Raw genomic sequence first — 23,130 nt, 5'->3', positions numbered from 1 at the left:
ACCCACGGTCTTGTCTAACCACATCTGTCGGCCTCGCCATCACTTTTGCAAAGAGGAAAGGGGCTTAGAGTTGATCCCTGATGCAGGTCCATTGTAAACATTCCTAATTAATTATCCCAATGACTTTTTGGTACGTCTACACTTTGTATCATGCTAGCAGTGGGTTGCCAGGGTTGCGTGAATAAAAAAAGAAAAAAACTTTCGCACAAAAAAAAAACTACTTAATGCTCACTATAATTACTATAGAACATTTACATTTTCAATATAAAGCAAAGTTCATTTATAGTCCAAGTTAAGTCTAATCTTTCCTAAGTTTTATTAAGTTGCGATTGCTATGACTGGCGACTTAATCATGTGACGATTGTGAGAGTACCCCACCTCTGCTGGATGCTAATAAAAATGCATATAACACTAACAAATTGCGTACAATGACTGGTTATTTATGGTGTGCTCTACCTCGGCAGGTACCCCGGTGACCCGAGTGACTGCCACCGATGCCGATGACCCGGTATACGGCAACAGCGCCAAGCTGGTCTACAGCATCCTGGAGGGGCAGCCCTACTTCTCTGTGGACCCCAACTCAGGTGAATTTTTTTTTAGTTCCTGTTCTGAAGTACTCTACTAAACAGATTCAGCTCTTATTGCAATAGAATAAAACATGCACACTCTATGTAACAATTTGGCTAAACATATCTTTACAATATCCTTTTTTAGTTGACCATTTATGACTGAAACTTTTTTTAATTAGTAGATTAACACCTTAGCTGTTCATAATGGGAACTCCTGCAAATCTCTGGCCAATAGTTTTCAGACTTGATTCGGGCTTGGATTTCCCGCCCTTTGTCTCTGGACGTGCGCATCGTGTACGTGAACAAGTGGGTGTGCAGTTTCATTTTTCGTCAACAGGTGGTAGTAGCGAAAAATGTAATTTTCTGCATTCAATAGCTTTAACTTAATTTAAGCAGAAAAAAAAATAATAGTACATGTCACATTTTGCTGTTTAACTCTTTGGCTGCCAAAAACATTAAATAACATTTAGTAAAATCCTATGGAGGAGTGCCAAAGACGTTAAAAGACGTTTGTTTCAAAACAGAGGTGAAACTAACCATTTTCTATTGTTGATTACTCAAAAACGGAATAAGGTAGAAACAAACTTTTTTTTCTGATGAAAGATGAGAGTCCAATCTTTCATTTGGTAGTTTGTGTATTTCCATAGTCCAAACACATAATTTTCTGTGGACCTTGAAAGATCAGTCAAAAGATCAGTCAAAATGCTTAAATCGGCTGGCACCCACGGCATCCTTTTTCTGAAAACGTCTGGCAGTCAAAGAGTTAAGAGCTAGCTAGGATTGTCCCATGTTGTATCCTTTTAAATAAGGCCATAGTGAAAGTCAAAAGTGCTCAGAAAAAAAGTACAGATACTTGAAAAATCTGCAACGCCAAGTTAACTGAGTAATAAGTTAAGAATTCGCAGTTTGCTACATCCCATAAAGTAAAAAGTGCTCGCCTGTGCTAAATGCTAACTAGCATCCGGGCCAACAAAAGCCTCATTTTGTGCCCCGTCGACCATTGTTTGGCCCCAAATCTGATCTCTGCAAGATGGCTCATTAAATTTAATCGCGGCTGTTAATATGGCGCGCCAATCCTTTTCACCGCTTCCGAGTCGACACGGTGTCGGACAAAACGGTGAGTGAATGAACAGCGCCACGCCCATAACGGGCCACAATGAGAGTGAGATAGGCTTCAACAGCAGGTGCAGATAACATCTTATTGGATTATTTCAATGGGCCAGGAACTCTTTTAGTATTTAAACATTGTCGCTTTTCATTAGCCGCTGACACTCAGATAAACCCGCTCACAATGTCAGCCGAGGTCAGGTGTGGAGATGTATTATGTTATATTTTATATTTAGGGCAAGAGTACTAAGTGGTTTGAATGTCCTCTTGTAATCTCTTCTTATCATTATTATTCCGATGAATTGATCACCTTTTCGGGGGGCCTCATCCTGCCCAAATAGTCAATTTTCACAAGCTTCCTGGTGAAATTGTCATTTTGTAAAAATCCACCAGCCAGTAGCTACCAGTTTTATTGATCTACATGAAATTGTTTGTCTGTCATGACAGAATGCAGGAAAAAAAAAAAATCTCAAAGGACCCACGTGTTAACATTTTTTCTTGGAAGCTGCCATTTTATGCAAATTGCAGGGCTGGTACTTTTGTTGAACTCCCATTAGAGAATAGACTTTACACGATCATGATTTTGGAGCCAATCAGCGAGTTAAAAAAAAAGATAACCATTCATAAAATGGACTAATCTGTGCAATCTATTAAAAAAAAACAAAAATGTGTTCATTTATGTACAGTCAACCACAGTATTCACTTGATTCATTAAACAAAAACAAATAATTCTCAAAAAAAGACAATACACCCTCAAAATCTCCGCCCCAAGAAACACTAAATAAAAAAAGAAAGTGAAGAACAAGAAGAAAGAAAAAAGACTGGGGTGGGGGGTACCAATATAAGTATTCACGGTTGCCGAATTGCTAGCATGCACTTAATGTTGATTTGCTGTTTGGTAGTTTTGTGCTATGCGCTCCCGCAAGGGGGCTGCATGACTTTATCTTCATTAATCCCCGTTTTCTCCGAGAACCGAACAATGAGGGTGTATCGTCGTTTTTTTTGGGAAAATGATTTGTTTAGTTGCGTAATTAATCAAGGGGCAACTCGAACGACGTATGAGGAGGCGGGGGTGTATTTTACGGCAGGGGTGCATTTTGCGGCACAATAGTTCACAAACAGTCAAAATTTGCATATAATTGACGCCTATTGATATGTTTAAGGGAAACATAATGATTAAACAACCAAAATTCAGACAAAAATAAAAAATAAATAAATACACAAATATTGGAAAAACTATTGAAAAATAATCTGACAACGTCCCTGGAGTGAACGAGATTGTGTTTACTGAAATTTTTTATTTTATGATTACGATCGATGACGTCATTGATCGATCAACCAATTATGACATTACAACCGATAAACGATTTTGCTTAAAATGCAAAATATCTACCGACCCGATCCATCTGTAAAAAGTCTACTAAAGATTACATTCACAAGAGCCCCAAGAGGAAGCTGGTATATTAAACAGATGAGAGATGCTAATTCCATTTTTTTTGTTTTGTTTTTGCCTATGCTGTTTTATTTCGTTGTAGCATGTCATCAAAGATGTATCATCATTTCAAAAAAAATTTGCCCCCCGACACCACATTCACCGATTCACACAGAATTTGGTGGACACGTCTATCATGACAGGACGCATTAAAAAGTCTGAGTGACCCATGGCGGAAATTGAAGAGGAGATGGGCCGCTTTGGTTTCAAGCTACCATATTGAGCGGATTCCATGGCTAAAACCTTGACGAGCTCAATCGAGGGAATTTGTTCAAATGAGCCACAATCAGAAGCAGCAACAAGTTTAAATTGCTGCAAAGTAAGAACCCCCCCCCCCACACACACACACACACACCTCCATACTTCCTTTTTGTCTTGTTCCCGTGTCCTGTATGGCTTCCTCGCAGCCTGATTCTGACAGCAAAGCTTTAACTATAACCTAAAAAAAGGATAATTAGATTGAACACGGAAGAAACATGCGGCGGCTGTGTCAGCGGCCTTTAGATGATTTTTAATGAAGCGACGTTGCCGATCTTCGCCAGGGATCTTTCGGCCTGGGCTTCAAAAGTTAATGACAACGCAAATGGAAAGTATTATCAGCTTACCGCACATGCGATTGCAAGCCGTATAATGGCCGCCGCCAATGAATAGATGAGGACAAAAGACGGGCTGCTCCGATATCAGCGGGACACATCGGCGCTTTTCTCCGTCGTTGTTTGTGAGGGATTTAGCCAGGTCAAGCGATCATCTGTGATATATTGCGTGCTTGGACAATGAGCAGCATCAAAGCCCTTATTAAATCGACATAATTGCGGGATTCGTAAGCAAGAGCCTATCTGCCGACTGGCCGTCTTTAATGTAGCACGCTCGCGTGGTTATGAATTCATATTGATGATAACAGTAATAATAAGGACGTGCCCGCGCCCCCTTCGTGAGGCGGAAAGACTGAAGCACCGTCATCGAATTATCTCCAAACACATTCCAGCTTCTTGGATCTTCAAGCGTCCTGTTTTGTCTCTTTAGTATCTCAAATATGTATTTTCTCTTGAAGGTTAAAATATCGAGGCTTTTACTTGGATGACTTTCTAGTCCGCGTCTATAAATGACAGAATTACATGAATTACATTAATAACACATGAGACGGAAATTGGCAGCGGCGTAAACAAGTCGAGAAAAATAGGAAAAGAGAGGACGGGAATATTTATGTGCATAATTATCCAGAACACTCGGTCCAAACCGGAGCCGGCCTTGTGCTCGCCACCGCCGCAGTCTCACAGCACCTGCAGTCGGAAAAAGAAGGGCCACAATAGCACGCAGCATTAGCATTCCGTGCTAGCGCCACGTATGCAGATGGCTCGTTCACGTGCGGCAGCTGTTTTAATGAATGTAAATGAAAAATAAAAACGGTAAGCGATGATTAAGGAGTGTTTGACACTTAGAAATGAAAAGCTGCGGATGAATAAATCAATAAATAAACATTGCGGCCCACTTTATCACTTGGCTAGGTGGGTTGGTGGGGGGGGGGGGCATCAGCTATGGAAATGAGTGTTTGTCTATCCTCCCATTTTTGAATGATTAGGAATTAATTTGAATAATTAACCATGATCAACTTCAGAGATGAGGAGCGCGCCAATGACTGAAGTGCGTTTGTCTTATTTTTGGATTTGTTTGTTGCTTGTTGCCGGAGCTGGCCTACCTTCAAATCAGATGCTTGTTACACACGCCGTTTGATCGCACACAAACACGCAAGCAAAAACTTTCCTCGGGCAGAACAAGGAGTTAAAGCTACTTTGGAATATTTAAGCTGATATAAAGAGAATATAATGGCTTGTAATGTAATATTTATAGAATATTCAAGTTCTCCTCTTATACACGTTTTGCCCTTCAGACTTCTCCTGGTGCATCACATGTATAGTAGATGGTGAATCTCCTGTAAAAAAAAAGAAAAAAAAAGAAAAGAAAAAAAAAGATGGTGAACTATAAGTAAATATCTCATTTATGTGCTGTTTAAAATGTGTGTGTGTGTATATTTGTGACGGATACGTAATGTATGTGAAAGCACAACTATTTTAACACCATCTTTATTGAATTGAATTTGTGCGTATAGACAGAAGATCACTTTTTGTGTTAATTAATTAGTAACAGATGTTAACTTTACATGCAAGTTGACTGACGTCGGACTCTGATGTTTTACGTTGTGTTTATGTGATTGAATGGTCATACGGATGTTTATAATATTTATATATGTTGATTAACAAACTTATATTAATGTCCTTGTATGTAAATGGCAGATAATTAAAAAAAAAATTATCGATGAGGTCACTAGCAATGATTACCACCTCCTTTTTTATTTAATAAGTTCGCCCACACACGTTGTCTGTTGCCACAGCGGCCAAACGCGATGACACTGCTCCAGTCACGTACGGATTTGCGCTGGCCTTTTCTGCACAGAGATTGTTCCATGTGAGATGTGAGTGTGGACCCATTTAAAGGTCATTAGAGGAGCTGCTTTGATTGGCTACAAATGCAGTTGGATGTGTTCTTTCCCACAGTGGCGCAGATAGCCCTTTTTAAAAAATTACCAGCACTGGGCCTGCCTCCATGCAGGTTTACGCCCCTTGCCGGATTTGTACCGGTCACAAAAATATGTGTTATAAAAATATGGAGACTTGGGCATTAATTGTGCATGTGAATGGACAGACTACTAATAACAATAACAATAATAACAAAACTATAATATTTTTCCATAAGATACAGGATGCTCCAATGTCTTTTTTTGAGTTTTTGGAGATCGGGTTAAGGCCAAGCGAAAGAACATCAGTACAGAACATATTCAGATATACTGTTATAACATTATGAAAGTCGAGGCTGTGCTTAGTGCGCTGGTCTGACTAAAACAGTGTTGATGGCAGTGGGAGTTTGTTGTTTGATTCCTGCTGCTTGCAGCCATGAGTCAAGGATCTGCATTCCTGCAGTCGGTCCACACTGTTTTCCAGAGAAAACACAACAGTTAGTGAACGCGACAAAGAGGCTTATTCTCGCTGCTTACTTACATTTTTCATCAATGTTGAAAACATGAAAACATTTGTTTGATGAACATGATTGAACATTTGTTTCGATTTTGTATGCATGTGAACGGACAGATGAGTATCAATATCAATTGTGTATGTGAATGGTCATAGCCTACTGTGTATTTCCAGCATGTAAATGAACAAACTGCTGTTGAATCTGAGAATATTTAGCATTGAGAAGCATATGCTATGGTCGGCATATGCGTGAAAGCTAATAGGCGCTACATTTGAGCGGACATTCGGAAGTAGTTATGGCACAGTCTAATGCCATCCTAGCAACAAGAATATTTGGCAAGCTAACACCGTCCTAGCAAGGGGAATATTTGGCTGGCTAACGTCTTGCTAGCAACAAACATCAGGGAGTTTTCAAACGTTGACGTCGGACCTGAGAGATGAACAATCTTAGCGCTAGCTAGGATGAGGCTCGTAGCAACATAGATTCATTTAAAATGTGAAGGTATTATTTGATTACTATGTTAAATGTAATCTTTGCGTGTTCGAAATAATTGCGGATGAGATCTGATGAAGAAGCTTCTTTTGCAAAAGATTTATTTTAGGAGCTCCTAAAAGACACAAGACATGCTTACATTCAAAGGTGATGTTAAGCCTCGAGTGTGTCAATATGAAAACACACAGTCGTTTTATAGATGAAAAAAGCATACTCCTCCGCTGAGGCTGGACAAAGGGTTAGTAATTATAATAGACAGACAAGTGATTTACTGACATGTTTACTCCATTTCCCCGTCCAAAGCCGGAAATATATGATTAGACAGGTAATGCCATGCGACCTAGACTCCCTCAGACCCACAGTGTTATCTTCCATGAGAACTTGAGAACTTGACTCCCATGTACATTCCTATCTCACCAGCTGGAAGGGAGTGAAAAGTGTTATTCATTACAATACAGTTAATATGCCCAATATATTTCACACAAACATTATCACAGTTATATGGCATCTATATACTATAAGTAAATTCATAAACAGTAAAAATATGCATAGAAAATGTTAAATGTCTTCAAATGGGACCAAAGAAACAAGACATTACATTGTCCTGCTGTTGGCCAGGGCACAGTGCAGGATCCTGGAGATTAAAGCAAGTTATTTTAAACTAAAAAGGTGTGTGCTACTCTCTGATACATTTAAATGAGATCATTTATGACTTTGTAAACAAATGATGAAAATAAAGCACTACATAAGTGCACTCCATTTACTCTTTTGATCAAATTCGATTTTTGATTTGACTATAATTTTGTTGTTGTTGACAAAATACATTGCGTAACCCATTTGAGTTGATTTGGTCAATTGGTGGCTAATGTCAACAATACGAAAGACGAAAATGGACTTTTGAGTCCAAGTAATGATTATGACTTTACTTGGTTGAAATTTTGTGTGGACTTGACCTGACTTTGCCTGATTATTGCCAAAGAAACTTGCTTGAAACTTGAAGGTTAAGACTTGCACCAGTGTGATTAACTCCCACCTGTGCCTGTGACCTCCCAAAAGGAAATCTGACCCCCCCCCCCCCCCCCCCAAAGACAACCCCCCCCCCCACCCCCACATGGTGCTCCACCTCAACCTCAGTGTTGTGTTTTGGCCCATTCTCATTTTGCTGGGCGTGGAATTGGAGCTTTAGGGGGTGTCATGCCAAAAAGGACTCCATTTTATATTCATTTGATGATCCTGCGGGGGTCTCTGTTTCTCTGAGTGGATTATCCAGAGATGCCGTCGTTGAGCCCTTTTTTATATTCCACGGTTGTGGCGCAGTCAATAATGTCCATTCCGCATACAGTATCCCAGATTATAAACGACAGACAGCATCATTTGCGCTCAATACGAATACAAATGATGGCAGACTGTGGAAAACAAATGACTTTTTTTTTTTTTTGTAACGCTAAGCGAAGAAAAAAATACCTGCAGGGAAGTCTTCACCTCCACGCTTTGCGAAAAGTCGTCGTCCTGAAATATTGCACGTCAACAAATTGTCAAGTAAGGTGGGTGTGAAGGTTATAGCATTGGCTGAGCATGATCGCATATGTAGCATTAAACAGTTGTGATTATAATTGGTCATGATTTTTGGGGGATTCTGTGGATACATAACCTTGCATTATGTCTGCATATGAACACAGTCAGACAAATGTTAACGTTACATGTGAACAGTGTTGCAACAATTACTTTAAAAAAGTAACTTAGTTACTTTACTGATTACTTGATTTCAAGAGTAACAACGTTAGAATTCAAGTTACTTTATTAGTTTCCAGAGCTGTTTGCATTTAATGTAAATGTATATTTTTTTAAAATTACATTTAAATATAAAAATAAAAAAAATGCTTTTTTTTCCAGCCACCATCAAAATCGCTCTCCACGGGATGGACCGGGAGATGCGAGAAGAGTACCTTGTGGTTATCCAGGCGAAAGACATGGGTGGTCACATGGGTGGCTTGTCGGGGACCGTCACCGTCACCGTCACGCTCACCGACATCAACGACAACCCACCCAAGTTCTCCAAAAGTGAGCCTCCCAAACAGAAAAAGAAATCCCAGTTCCTAATTGGTGTTTAACGCCTTACCACGTGTTTTTGCATTGTGAAAGATCTGTACGAGTTTGTGATCCCTGAAAACCTGCCCATCGGCCAGATGGGAGGCAAGGTGAAGGCCAACGACCGGGACGTCGGCGAAAACGCCAAGTCCACGTACAACATCATCGAGGGTGATGAGCAAGGTGTGTTCGAGATCGTCACAGACCCGCAGACGCAAGAAGGGATTCTGCGACTCAAAAAGGTAAGCTTCGGCCCGATTTGCTTTCTGCCTAACGCGTGGCTGCTGCACAAATTTGAAAAAAAAAATATATATACATATATATGTTATTATTTATTATTTTACATCAAAGCTGGTAATAACTCATTTGCTCCCAAAAACATTCTATTTTAAATATTGCCATGGTCCCCAAAACGTATTTAGGTTTTTTTTGTGCGTGTTTTTTAATACTAGAGCATTCAGAAGGCTTTGATATAGTTTCTGACCTGAAGAAGTGGCTTAAAGCAATGGTAGTTATTACAAAAACCGGCCAGCAGGTGGCAACAGAGTATAAGAGATCTGCCAGGGCCATGTCACAAAAAAGCTTTTTTCCCCCATTATTTTCAACACGTTTGTGAATAATGATGAAATGTAGCTATATTCTAATGCTAATAATGCTGCAAAACGGACACAGATACAAATAAACTTTTGTCCTTATGAAACAAGAGACTCTTAATAATAACCTATATCGTAATCTTTCTTTTGGTAGGTTCCATGTTTTTATAGCAATAGAACACAATCTCTTTTGGGACTGGCAAAATCAATCAGAATTCAGTAAAACAGCCGGGAGCGAAGAGGGTTGCTTCAGTGAAATTGGCTCGGAGCGAATGAGTTTAAAAAAAATAAAAATAAAATAAAAGTCCATGGGAAATTGAGCTACATCCACCCTGAAAAGTCCGCCATTATTTTCCTGGCGTCAAAGCACTTGATTTACCCCTGAAACCATTTTTGCTTTCACCAACATGAGCCCCAATCAGAAGTATGTTTCCAAGACTGATGGGTGAAGCGCATTTTTTTCTACCGCGGCTGGAATGTGCCGTCAAAAGTTTGGCAATGATATCAAGGACTTGCCATGAAAAAGCCTGTTCATTCCTGCTTGCAGCTTTATTTGTTGTGACGTAAATCCACATTATCCCAAGGACGTGTGCTGCCACTTAGCTATGCATGTGAACAATGATGAGCACAATGTGTAGGAGGTGTGCAGTGCGCGAGAACTCGGGCAATCCGCCGGGACGACGAAGAACATCAGTCATGAAAGCGCCAATTGTTGACAAAGCAAATGTCACAAGCGTGTTTGCGTTTTTTCCCGGCAACTTTCACTTCCCGTCTGAGTGGGAGTTTAAGAAAAACACAATTGTCTCGTTTGTCATTTCTTTTATGAACCCAAATCCGAAACTTCAGCCTACACGGCATTGTAACTTGAAATTTCACATCTTCAGGCTTCGTGAAACATCATGCTATTTTTGGTGCAAATAAGTTTTTTTTTGTTTGTTACTTTAGTAATTGTAAACAATTGCATATTTGTGATCATGTTTGTGGCTCATCTTTAGTATAACTACGAGAGCAGCTGCTGCGTTAGTCAGAAGACCTTGCGTGTGGGCGAATTTTGAAAATGTAGCTTCCGATGCCAGTGGTATGTATGTTTATTTGTGTATACACTGGGAGGGAAAAGTATTCGAACCCTTTGGAATTTCTTACATTTCTGTATAAGTTGCTCATAAAATGTGGTCTGATCTTGGTTAAAATCACAGGAATAAAATAAATTCCACACAAACAACTACCGAATAGCACGCACCCGTGTATAGCACACACCCTCGAAATCCCCCTTAAAAGTCTTATTGTCTTCTCTGTACTCATGTTTTATACGGTTCCCTGATTTTCTGGTTTCCGTTATTATCAGAGTGAATGATATAATAAAGATTCAAAACATACCAAATGCAGATTAAAACCTATACTGAGTCTTTTCCCCTACCTATGATTAAGGTCTTTAAAAGTATTTTTAAAAAAAAAATTGGAAAATCTTGTTCTTGCTCTTTAAAGAATTTAAGTTAGCAATTTTTTAAATTTTTTTTTATTTACATTGCTTTTAAATCTCTAACTCTGTTCATAACTGACTTTAAATGTTGTACTTTGTACTTTGCATTTTGAGTTACCGTGTTTTCCGGAATATAAATCACACTTTTTTTTTTTTTCCTAGGTTGGCTGTTCGTGTGCCTTATACTCACTTCTACACTATACAGGGTGTCCTTGAGTTACGACCGAGTTCCGTACCTACGCTGGCGATGTAACCAGAATTTTTAATTAAGTCGGATTTTGCCGTTCAAGTCAATATTTACAACAAAATACTTTGTTCAGTCATTTCAAAAAAACGGAACCAATATTTCGTGTTTCCGCATTGGACATTCATTGCCGACGGACGGCAGAGCGGAGCTAATTCAAACTTAAACACGGAAATGTGACGCGCCTGATGGCGAGCCGACCTTCTCGATGGACGCCCGTTGCTGGAGGTAACAACAGCACAACTTGAAATAACTTTAAAATGGTGTGATTACGGTTGGAAATTAACAAAAAAAAGAAGGTCGGACGAGGCACGGGCGCCGTGAAGTCGAAACGACATAGGTCGCGTACGACGTAACTCGAAGACTTCCTGTAATTTCCAGCCACAGGAGGGCACTCTAGACTTATACTATATATACTTAATGCGATTTATACTCGAGTGCGACTTATGTATGTTTTTTTTCTACCTAATTATGCAATTTTGGCCTGGTGCGACTTATTCTCCGGAACGACTTATAGTCCGGAAAATACGGTATGGTGTGTATGAAATGTGCTATAAATCAATTCTATATTTTTTTTAACTACTGTTAAACGTCTAAATAATGTGAAAATGTGTTTATCAAAACCCCCTGTATGATACCTCCCCTCAATTTTTTGGGGGTGTGTCAAAATAATTCCTTATACCGGCGCTCCCCTACTTACGAACGAGTTACGTTCCGAGCGATCGTTCGTAAGGTGAATTTGTTCGTAAGTTGCTTCAGTGCTATATTTTGTATTATAATTGATGTTTAAAGAGAATACGTACAGTACTGTACTACGTATGTTAGAGAGAGAGAGCGAGAGACACACACAGTATGTACATGTACGTAATAAGATAAATAAAATGAAGTTTAACTTACTTTTGGAAGATGTACTCGATGCTTAAGGAGCGGAGGAGGAGGAAGAGGAGGATTTTATATCATGAGAGGTTCTTCGTCGTCGCTGGAATGGGCTTCAAAAGTTACTTCCTCCTCCGTAACTTCAATGTAGGAAGAAGTTTAGGGTTGATGAGTATCTTCCTTGGAGGATTTACTAGAAACTGGCCAAAAGAAGCGATCTAACGACGATTGCACAGTTTTCTTCTTTTGTCATCATAAATGATGCGGTAGCACTGTATGGCATCATTCAATTGATTTGCAACCTTTGTGCAACGTTCAATATTTGGGTCTTGCTGCTCGAAGAGTGCGATGGCTTTATCGATGAGCGACAGGCGTTTCTTCTTCTTCTTCCTCCTCCTCGACACGTTGCTCAGCCTCCAATGCTGGGTGAGCTCTCACAGCGCCAAGCGTCGGTATTAGCGGCGGAAAGAAGCACTACAGTACTCGGAAAAAGGTGCGCAATACAAAATCTAACTTACAGCATCTCTTTCCGAACATTTTTTGACATGCGCGCATGCGCGTAGACATGTTCGTATGTACCGTTGTTCGTAACTCGAATGTTCGTAAGTAGGGGAGCGTCTGTACTGTTAAACGTCTAAATCATGTGAAAATGTGTTTATCAAAACCCCCTGTATGATACCTCCCCTCAATTTTTTGGGGGTGTGTCAAAATAATACCCTTATACTCAGCAAATGGGTGGTGGTAAAATGCTGTCAAATGAGCGCCCTTTGTGATTTTTTAGCAATGTGTCGCAGACGTGAAATTTGGCTCTGCTGCAAAACTCACCATAAAACAGGAAAGTCTACCAACTTCACAAGGTCAGAGCTTGACCAAATGTATTGCACTGTATATGGAGCATGTAACAATAATCTGAACTCATTTTGTATCAACATGCTCGTCGTCTAAGTCCACATTTAACATATGACGGCAGTTTGAGCACACTTGTCGGGCTGGTGCGAACGCCCCCGCAGGAGGAAGGAGATGACGTTGATGCGAGGGGAAGTGGGCTTCTTCACCGTGAGTGCAGTTGTGCTGGTCCGGTGAAGGAGCGGGTGACAGGCCAGAAAGACTCCCGCTGACACGTCCCATCCGCAGTCTTTAAAGTGCCTTCTGGCGCTCGTTAAAAAACCCTTTGGCTCCGAGGTTAACATTTATCCGTGCAACTTTTTCGGTTGGAGGAGGTCTTCAACCGACTGGTTTGAAGCGGAGTGGTGATTTTGGGGTGTTTATTTGCTTTTTGGGCTTTTTTTTTTTTTTTTTTTTTACTTTTTATCGGTCCGCCCTCAAGCCCATAGAGGGATGTTAGCGGGATGCTGAGCTTTTCACCCCTGCAGCTTGCACTGAACTTTGAAGTCTCTCTATGCTTTGCCAGTCCATCCAGATGTGATGCTGCGACTGAAAATGACACATCAGGGCAAGGGTGGCGGGTGTTAGACAACACTCACAACAAAGAAGCCAAAATTCATCTGTTGTGCCGCTGTGACGGAGCGCATGTTGACTCCATTAGTTCAAAGGTGATGTTTTGTCATTACGATGCTGGGGATACTGTGGATGGACACCAAACAAAACGCTACTTCCTGCATCTTAGGGGGTCTTAAACCTTTAAAAAGTCCAATACAAAGTACTCTATATCCAGTAATCCAGTCATCTATTTTATATCCAACCTGTTTAAAGGTGGGTTTTAACATGATGCATTTAAAGGTTAAAAGTTAAAATGAATTAACTAGAATAATTACAATATTCTACATACCCACAAACACAGCATTCTGCTCAATAATGCATTTGCGGAATGTGAATTAAGCAGCAAAATCCAACCGTTTTTATCCATCTCAGTGGGCGGCCATTTTGCCACTTGCTGTCGATTGACAATAACATCACAGTGGCTAAATTCTCAAGTAACGACCAATCACAGCTCACCTGCTTTGGTCATGTGATGTTTGCAAGCTGAGCTCTTAGGCAAGCGGAATTTGACCTTTGACTTTTATATCATTAGGTTCATTAAGATTCGGTTACCCATTTTGTTCAACTCCATCACGATACTATGCTGCAGCACTTTTTCTTTTTTCTTTTTTAGACCTTTCAGCATATTTATCTTCTTGTTGCAGCGTTTTATTACAACGCATAACTCACGGAATGAGATCCTCTTGTCCGTCAGCTGACACTGAAGCATTTTGTTGAGAGTAAGTCAGCATAACTGCTGTGTGCGTGCGCGTGCGTGCGTGCGTGCGTGTGAATCCATTTGAATGGTATTGGAATTTACTGCCAAGTACTTTAATGCCTCCACTCTACAGTCGCGAAGGTCAAAACACACAAGAAACCACGTTAATGCTGTCCCTGAGAGCCCCCGCTTTAAAAACACACATTGCTCTCACCCTGGTTTTTATTGCGTTCTATTTTATTTTATTTTTGAGTGCAAAACGCAATAACAATTGGCAACAACACCTGTTGGAAGCTGAGAGGCACTCCGGCAAGTAGGTTATGTGAAAACTCGCAGGAAGTTGACCCTGAGACGGGAGAAAATCTGATCAATCCATTTCAAAGAGAAATTCTGACTCACTTACCGCTGTAATAGATGCCGTGAGCCGAAGAATCTCACTCGCAGGTTTTGTATGCCAAATCCTGACCTTCGAGCGGCTTCCTCACACCTTAAGCAAACGGGTCTTGGCCGTTCCTTCGCGATCGCTTCGATATTGAGGTAGAACTAATCCTAAAATGATATGCTCACATTCCCAGATGAATTTTGCTTTCGAAACAAGTTTGTCAACATTCATAACATTCTCTGGCCATATTGTATCAACTAATCCAGAGGTGGGCAATCTCGGTCCTCGAGGGCCGGAGTCCTGCAGGTTTTGGAGGTTTCCAACTTCCAACACAAGCTGATTCCAATCAACGGCATCGTTATCAGGCTTATGCAGAGCTTGCTGATGAGCTGATCATATATCAGCTGTGTTGGAGAACGGAAACATCCAAAACCCGCAAGACTGCGGGTCCTCCAGGACCGGAGTTTGACACACCTATGATGTGAAGGATATCGCCACATGGGCTCAGCAACACTTCAGTCCGTCACGACATCTACAAAGTAGTAGAGGTTTGTTTATTTTCATCAATAATTGGTTAAGTATATCTAATGTAATTGTAGATGATTACGCTTTTAAAAATGAACAATTATTACTCATGACCTATTTTCATCCATCTTCTTAACCGCTTGTCCTCACAAGGGTCGCGGGGTTTGCTGGAGCCTATCCCAGCTGGCTTCGGGCAGAAGGCGGGGTACACCCTGAACAATTTTTCTTTTTACCTACAGTGACTACTTTTCATTGTCAGTGTCATTTCTTCAGTGTTGCTCAATGAAAAGATAAAAATCTGTAGAAGTGTGTGTGTGTGGGGGGGGGGGGGGGGCGACGTATACCCACTTATGCGAGGTACAGTATTGCACACAGGGACCTTGAAGAAGCAAAAGGCATCGAAAAACAGCAACGCAAATGAGCTGTACCTTACAAAGTGAACTGCGAGTTCATTTCAACTGACACTAATCTGGACGTCTGCGCTCCACTATACGATTATCTCACTCTATAACAGTATAACTGTGACTTTTTTTTTTTTTGGGTGGTTTTCATACATATTTTACCAGGTCATCTTGAAGTGTGGAAGCAATATTTGGCTCAGTGAATAAAAGTCCCCAAACGCTAGCTCACCTCTCCCCATTTCCATATAATCTCTTTGACCATCCATGCACAGCCTCACACGGGCTCCTTTTCCCGTCGCTAACCTTTGAATTAAAGTGTTATCCGCTGGCTGGGGGTCTCTCTCTCTCTCTCTCTCTCTCTCTCTCTCTCTCTCTCCCTCCCCAGATATGGTGGGATCAGAGGGAGAGAAAGATGAGGAGGAGGATGAAAGTGCTCCAAATAGCTGCTCGGACCGTGGAGGAACGGAACTCAGAGAGGCTTTGGGGGCTCCCGAAAATTTCCCCACAAAAGGAGCAGCTAGGGTCTCCCAGCTTGCACCTTATTTTAACCCCAAGGTGCAAGTGGGCTATTGTGACCCGCCGTCAAAAAGGATAAACTACAACTGTGCATAGGTCATAAAAAGGAAAGGCAAAAAATGTTCGTGTATATAAAATGTAAAAAAAATAAAAATAAAAATAAACATTTTTCTTCTTTTTAAAGAAGAATCAATTTTATCATACAGTTTTCTTGATTCAAGATTTTTTTTTTTTTTAATTTTCAAACAAGGGCAAATTTACCAGCAAAATGGTAAAATATTAACGATCAGCCGTCTGTAAAAGGAATCACTGCAGGCCACGCATGGCGGCTGCAAAATCTCGTCCACATGACAGCGTGCCCCGAACAAAATGTTTTGATCTCCCTTTGGAGAGTTTTCTTGATAACCTCCGCAGAGTGCTTGTCGTTATTGATTTTGTGTTAGCCGGGCAGCGTGCGCTCGCGCTAATAATGTGATGTCAGCGAGAGCGTAAATAAAGAGATTCATAGAGTAATTGCTCAGCCTGACAAAGAGTCATTTTCTGAAAAGTAACATGACGGAGCCTGACGGATGCAAATGTAAATCAATTTTGTTCTCGCTGGTAGAACAATAACCAATGACTGATTTTAAGTGACTGTTACACCAAAAGGAACAATTGGGCACCACTTTTTGACAATAGCTAACTAATTAGCTTTATAAAGCTCTGATAGGCTTAACAAACGGGAAACTCCAAAAATCATGTGACATTGAATTACATCCTCTTGACCGGGAAACGCTTATACATGACGAATGTGGAGGCGAATCTACCGTATCTACTAGTACATGGTTAACCAATTCCGGTCCTTGAGGTCCAGAGTCCTGCAGGTTTTAGATGTTTTCGCCCAATAGCACACCTGATTCATATAATCAACTCATCAGCATGCCTGATAACGATCCTGATCTTTAGTATCAGGTGTGACATGGGCTGAGATGAGACTAGAGGCTATCTTAGCATAAGCACGCGTGTTGTATTTGGACCACTTTAAAATAATACAGCATGAATATGCGACAATGCCAAACTCAAATCGTCACATCTGGTTATACGTTTCTCCTCTATTTACTTTTCGGAGGCAAATTTTCATCAATGAGTAGACTAAAGGTAGGCTAAAGATAAGCTAAAGCTAGCATGTGTGTTATTGTAATTCCTAGATTGTCAATTCACGTTTCCGCAAACGATACAATTGAAGGAGAGCAAATGGTTAATGAAGTCTGTGAGACAAATTTTATTTTCTAAAAGCGCTTTATAATATAAGCAGGAACTGTGCAGGCTAAGATAACATTAGCATGTTCGCGTATTTTTGTAATTTCTAGATGTTTACCCACAAATGATACAATCGGCTTTGATTACTTTATTTGGTGTGCTTCAAAATAGTCTTGTAGGAAACAGCTTGATTCAATAGAGCAGCAAGAGAGTACATCTCTAAAATAAAGGAGACACTGAGCTAAGCTAACATTAGCATTTGTGTTTATTTTCATAATTCCAATAAGTGTTACCTCAAGTTGTTACATTTGGGTCACCTAAAAAAGTCTCACGGGAAAACTGCAAAAAAAAACAAATGTTTGCATTGAGTGAGTGTGACAGTTGCTGTTTTGTTTGCTTGCAGGCGTTAGACTTTGAAAGCAGGAGGACATACACACTCAAAGTGGAGGCCACCAATGTGCAGTCAGACCCCGGCGGCGGCGTTGGGGGGCCCTTCAAAGACACGGCCACGGTCAAGATCGTCGTGGAGGACGCCGACGAGCCGCCTGTGTTCTCCAAGCCCATCTACATGCTGGAAGTCAACGAGAATGCGCCCGTCAACACCGTCATCGGCACGCTCGGTGCCCGGGACCCGGACTCCAGTGGAAGTCAAGTGAGGTAAGACCACAGCCCGTGGAGGCTAAGTGGAGCATTTAGGTCGGGGCACTCGTAAGTCAAGGTATTACTGTATTATGGTCCAATTCTGCATCGTTTGATTCCCTAATTTCCCCACGGCATCACCTTGCAGTAACTTCAGTGAAGAGCCGGGAAATTATTATTTTTTTTTTCAGGCTCTAAGTTGTTTTACTAAAATAAAGTTTGACACGGAGGCAATTAAATGTCTTCATCCGTGTGACCTTTCAGCAGGTACCACTTAAGAATTCCTCTCATTTCCACAAATGTAGGAAAGGAAAAAGTAGATTATGAGTTGAAGCTGCCGCAACTTCTCACCCATGACGACGACGACGACAAGGGCACCTTGACGATAGGTTATACCGGCAATTTCTCCCCCTCTTGCATCGGTCGTGGCATTTCATTAATTCCCCTGGCGACTTTTTTCCCAGGACACCACACTCATCAGGTGGCCTGCTTTTCATAGATTGGCTGTAAAGAAAACGCCATTCCATTTTTTTTTTTTTCCCCGTTCTGCATGCATGGTGGCACCCTCATGTTTAGTGATGAGATTGCGGAGAATGGAGGTTACTCCCCTGGTAAAAAAAAAAAAAAAGTAATAAATAAAATTACATCTTTTGGGCTCGCCTGCCCTATTTTTTTTTTGTTTTTTTTACGAAAACAGTTCAACAGTGTAGTGAATTAGTAATTTTCCAATCCATGCTAAAAAAAAAAAGATGGCTCCAAACACGCGGCGCAAATACTGTACCTCCTTGAAATTAGCAGGGATGTGATTTTTCCGCTAATTCGCGGAATTCCGCTTTTTTTATCCCCCCCCCCCCCAAAAAAAAATAGATTTTTTCTTTTTTTTCTTTTTAGTAGTTCATTGTGTATGCACATGATTCCGACAGATAGCATCTTCTGCTATAACAAAGACATTTGTGGTATGTTCTAATATGAGTTACTTTTCATTTGGTCATGATACAATTATTTGTTCATGAAATTTGAACTCTTCAACATTATTTATGTGTTAACTTAGTAATCACATTAGTTAGATATGATGATATTCTCAGTGATAGTTTTTAAAAGCAAAGGCAGTCCAATGTTTTTGAATGTGACTGATTTTGAGTTGACTAAAACTGCCATTTTATATGGGATAGTTCAATATACATTGAAAATTTATGCTGTTGTTTTGTCTATTTCTTTGTCATGTGAGTGCATTGAAAGTACTTAAAAACACGGAAAACCCATGAGCTCCGGGGGGCTTTGACCCCCCCCCCCCCCTTGTCCCTCCAACAGGGCACTGCCCTGGACCTAGCTGGGTGCCAGCGGCCCCCAGACCCCCGGCTAAATTTTCAGATAATTTCACTTTGGTCAAATCACATCCCTGAATTAGTTTTGTTGTTAATTCAGGGTCAGCCATAGGAAAGCCATACATTCTGCAGTTCAATAGATGCTTCCATCATCAACTCATTCATTCATTCATCTTTTTGTGCCAACACATCCACTCGTATAGCCAGAAAATGCAAGTGCTCTCTCTCTCTCACGCACACACATACGTGCACGCTCAACATTATAAAGAGTTAAAATGCCACAGCAGGCATTTTAATGTCTCTCTTAATGCTAATGCTAAGTCATTTCTTACTTTTCTTTTGATTGAATTCTTTTTTTTAAATCTACAGTATACCCCACTTTTGATGATGATTGAATCTTTAATGAATGTGTTATAAAAACATTAAAGTGTATCCACTGTATACTTCCTGTCACATACCGAATATTTACCATGTGGCCTCCGTACTATAGTGGCATACAACAATCAAGACAAGAATTAATGTCTTTTTTTTGTTTGTTTTTACTCGCTGACCACGACCCTCTCAAAATGGGTGCGTGACCCACTTTTGCGTCCCCAACCCACCAGTTGAGAATCATTGCCCTGGAGTATAAAATTAAATTCCAGTACTTACTCCAATTGCTTTGCTTCATCGTTGGCTATAAATAAAACATTCAGCGCTTCTGAAAATCGCACACATCTAATGCTTTTTGAGGTCAAGAAGTGACTGTTTTGTCTCTGATGATGATGATGATGATGATGATGGGGATGTATGGCAGATGTCAAGCAATCTCTTTGTGGAACTCCACCCTCACTAAATACTGTATTTTGTGCAATGAAGACTCGCCGTTTAAGCTTGATGGAATCGTATTGAATCCAAGTATGCTGTTATTGTGCAGCTCCCACAAGATCCTTTTTTTTACAGGCTGACAAAAGAGTGTTGCCTCACTGGTATTATGTGTCTTACAATCATAAGTACTTGGTGTTGCAATTAATGCGGAGACAAGCCGCAAAGCAATGAATTCTATTATGACTTATCAGCAGCAGCGACAGGAGCGGGAATCAGGTGCCTAAAAAAAAAAAATGGTTTTGTCTCCTGGCTTATTACATTCTTTAATGCACTGAATTCCGTTTTCTTGAATTATTGTGTGTTATTTATCAAAATGACATTTCTGAATATTAAAAATGGGTAAACATGCGCAATCTAATCAGATCCGACGCAAAATATGATCAAAAAAGTATCTCTTTAAAAAGATATTACGACTCACTATTGAGTGACACTGGCAGAGGATTCTAATGTTTGTTATTATATTGTAGAGTTGGCATTTCAGTTATTTATTTACAGGGGCAAAGATAATATACAGCGGAACCCTGATTTAATGGGCCCCGCAGAACTAATTAACTCTAGAAAATAGTGTTCAGTCCGCTCAAAACACTTATTTGTATAGCAGCTGTCACCATCCATTTTCTGAACTGCTTATTCCTCGCCATCCACTATACAACATAGTCCATGTAAAAAATAAAAAATAAAAGGCTGATAAATCATAATGGATTGTATTCATGGTTAGGGTTACACTAACCGAGGGTGACCAGATTTTCAAAATGAACACTATAATTCCAGCAAATTTCTCCGCTAGTCGATCTTTGTCATCAGGCGGAAGGGGCTGCCAACATTTACATCCATCTCTAATGCTAAATGCTATTTTGGTTGACTCTTCAACAGCGCTAAACAGGTCAAAGCACTTTTGCTCGGTCCCGATAGCTATTGAAAGCTGGCTGTGACGTTTACCTCGCGCCAGTCACGCATTCTAACACTGGAAAGAAAAAGAAAGCTCAGCTTGCGTTGTAGCAACTGACGACCGCAGTGCAGAGTTAGCACTACATTTCCCATGATTCTTAGATGCGAAAGCAGGAAGTAGTTGTGGTCACCGCCTGCTACGCACGGACTTACATATGACTTATTGGTACAATCGTATGCCTTACACTGACATTTTTGTCATGAAGACAGAAAAAAAAAGAAGAAAGAAATCAATGTATTCAAGCTATGAGTGGCAACATAAGATGGCCGCCAAGGCACTCCCGGTGGCTTCACTTCTCCTTGACGGTCCACTCATACAGTATGTAAGTCCGTGATGCAACTAAAACCCGTCCTACTACCGATTAAATGCGAACGAGAACGCAAACGTGAATTTGGAAGTAAGAAGAAGGAATTAAAAGATACATTCCATTTTAATTGCTTTATCGTATGAATCGCTCGTACACATGGCAAAAAGAAACGCTACGCCGGGACGGGACTTGCCTAATAGCGGGACATAACAATTGGTGCAACTCTCCTGGACCCTCAAGCTCCAAAATCAGGACGCTCCGGCCAAAACGCGACGTCTCGTCACCCGGCTCTAACCACCAATCCTAACCCAAACCCTGACAGCTAACAAGTTAGCATATTTCCCAATCTCTGGGTTTGCGGGTTAATTCCGATAAATTGTTGCTTTAATCTTTAAAGACAAATTGTTTTACGAAGCTAACATACATGTTTATATAATAGCTAACGTATGTTTTTGTTAATAATGCAGACCAGTTTTCACTTCATCCCAAATTATTCTTTGTAGCTCTCCGAGATTGAATTGCATTAAGCCATCATTTCAACAACAAAGTCATTCAAGACCTTCCTTTCAGCATGTTGATTCTTCTTCTTGATTGACGTATAGACGATCAACCTGCACGTCATTTTCGGTCTGCCGTCCCCACACGGACCCACTCAAATCCCTCAGAGAGGCTTTCAGTGTTGCGTCACCCGGGCGAAAAGCCACTAAGGGGACTTGCAAACACATGACATGTGCCCTCAGCCTGGCTTAATGCATCCAAACAACAACGTTTCAGGTGCACTCCATGAAATTCCTCCTCCCCTCTCTGCCGCCATGCATCGCTCGCCGCAGAGGCTCCGTTATTTTACCTGAGTGATCACAAATAAGACCCAACGTGACATCTCTCCAGCTGCCTGACGCGATTTCGGGAGGGGAGCCGTGACTGCGCTCCATTCGTAAATATGGCTGCTGTGACAAGCTTTGAAAAGATTTCATTTGACTTTAGAGAAGCCAGAATATTTATTTGAGAGCGTGAGCTGACGTGCCGCCTGTGGGACGCCCGCTGAGTTGAAAAGTTATTACATGGGCAATATATTTGTGTGATATTTAAAGTATGAGCTGCTCCATAAGATGTGACTTAATAACGTACAGCGACAGTGTCACGCTCACTGTTGTTGACATCAGCAGAAAGAAAGATAAAAGAAAAATGAGCTTAGGACTTGTGTGTTTTTCACTGGACAGTGACGGATGATATCCATTCTGAGCATGGCACTCGGTACAGTAAAAACCTCCAGCAAGGCCAAACAAACAGACATTTTTGAAAAGCAGCCATACACAGGCTGACCTCGTCCGATTATGAGAACATTGCATAAAAAGTATGCACTGTCAGTTAATATGCAAATTCTACACACCCATTTTCTTCTATCATTGTGACATATAACTCACTGAAATATGAAATTTAAATATTATAGAAGATAACACAAGATAATGTAGTTGCATAAGTGTGCACACCCTCTTAAAACTGTGAATGGTCAGACTCAAGCAATCACATTCAAAATCATGTTAAATGGCAATCAGCACACACCTTAAATCATCTTAATGGCCTCTGATCAGTTAGGAGGTGTTTTTTTTTTTTTTGTCACATCTGCGAGCACAAGCAGAGAGCTTCCACAGCATCAGAGGCGTCTCATTGTTCACAGATATTAACCAGGAGATGGGTGCGAAATCCTTTTCAAAGCATTCAAAATATGATGAAACAGTGAAGGTAGTCATCATCAAGTGGGGAAAATATTACACATTAGCAGGAACTGGACATCTCAATTTTTTTTATGAAAAG

The 23,130-nt window shown here is 40.7% G+C and overlaps 1 protein-coding gene across 3 annotated transcripts in view; it reads left to right on the top strand.

Moving 5' to 3' along the window:
* Window positions 1–23,130, top strand: part of cdh8 (cadherin 8) — a 145,587-nt gene that overhangs the window by 100,747 nt on the left and 21,710 nt on the right. For all 3 annotated transcript variants that reach the window (XM_077564175.1, XM_077564174.1, XM_077564176.1), the window contains 4 exons: window positions 465–584; window positions 8,581–8,748; window positions 8,830–9,017; window positions 17,632–17,885. In XM_077564175.1, the coding sequence (XP_077420301.1) occupies window positions 465–584; window positions 8,581–8,748; window positions 8,830–9,017; window positions 17,632–17,885 (730 nt within the window). The remainder of the gene's footprint in view (window positions 1–464; window positions 585–8,580; window positions 8,749–8,829; window positions 9,018–17,631; window positions 17,886–23,130) is intronic.

Source organism: Vanacampus margaritifer, chromosome 4 (genome assembly GCF_051991255.1).
Source record: "Vanacampus margaritifer isolate UIUO_Vmar chromosome 4, RoL_Vmar_1.0, whole genome shotgun sequence".
Classification (NCBI taxonomy): Eukaryota; Metazoa; Chordata; class Actinopteri; order Syngnathiformes; family Syngnathidae; genus Vanacampus; species Vanacampus margaritifer.
Note: the sequence above shows the minus strand (reverse complement) of the source record. Positions and strands in the feature narration are given on the sequence as shown.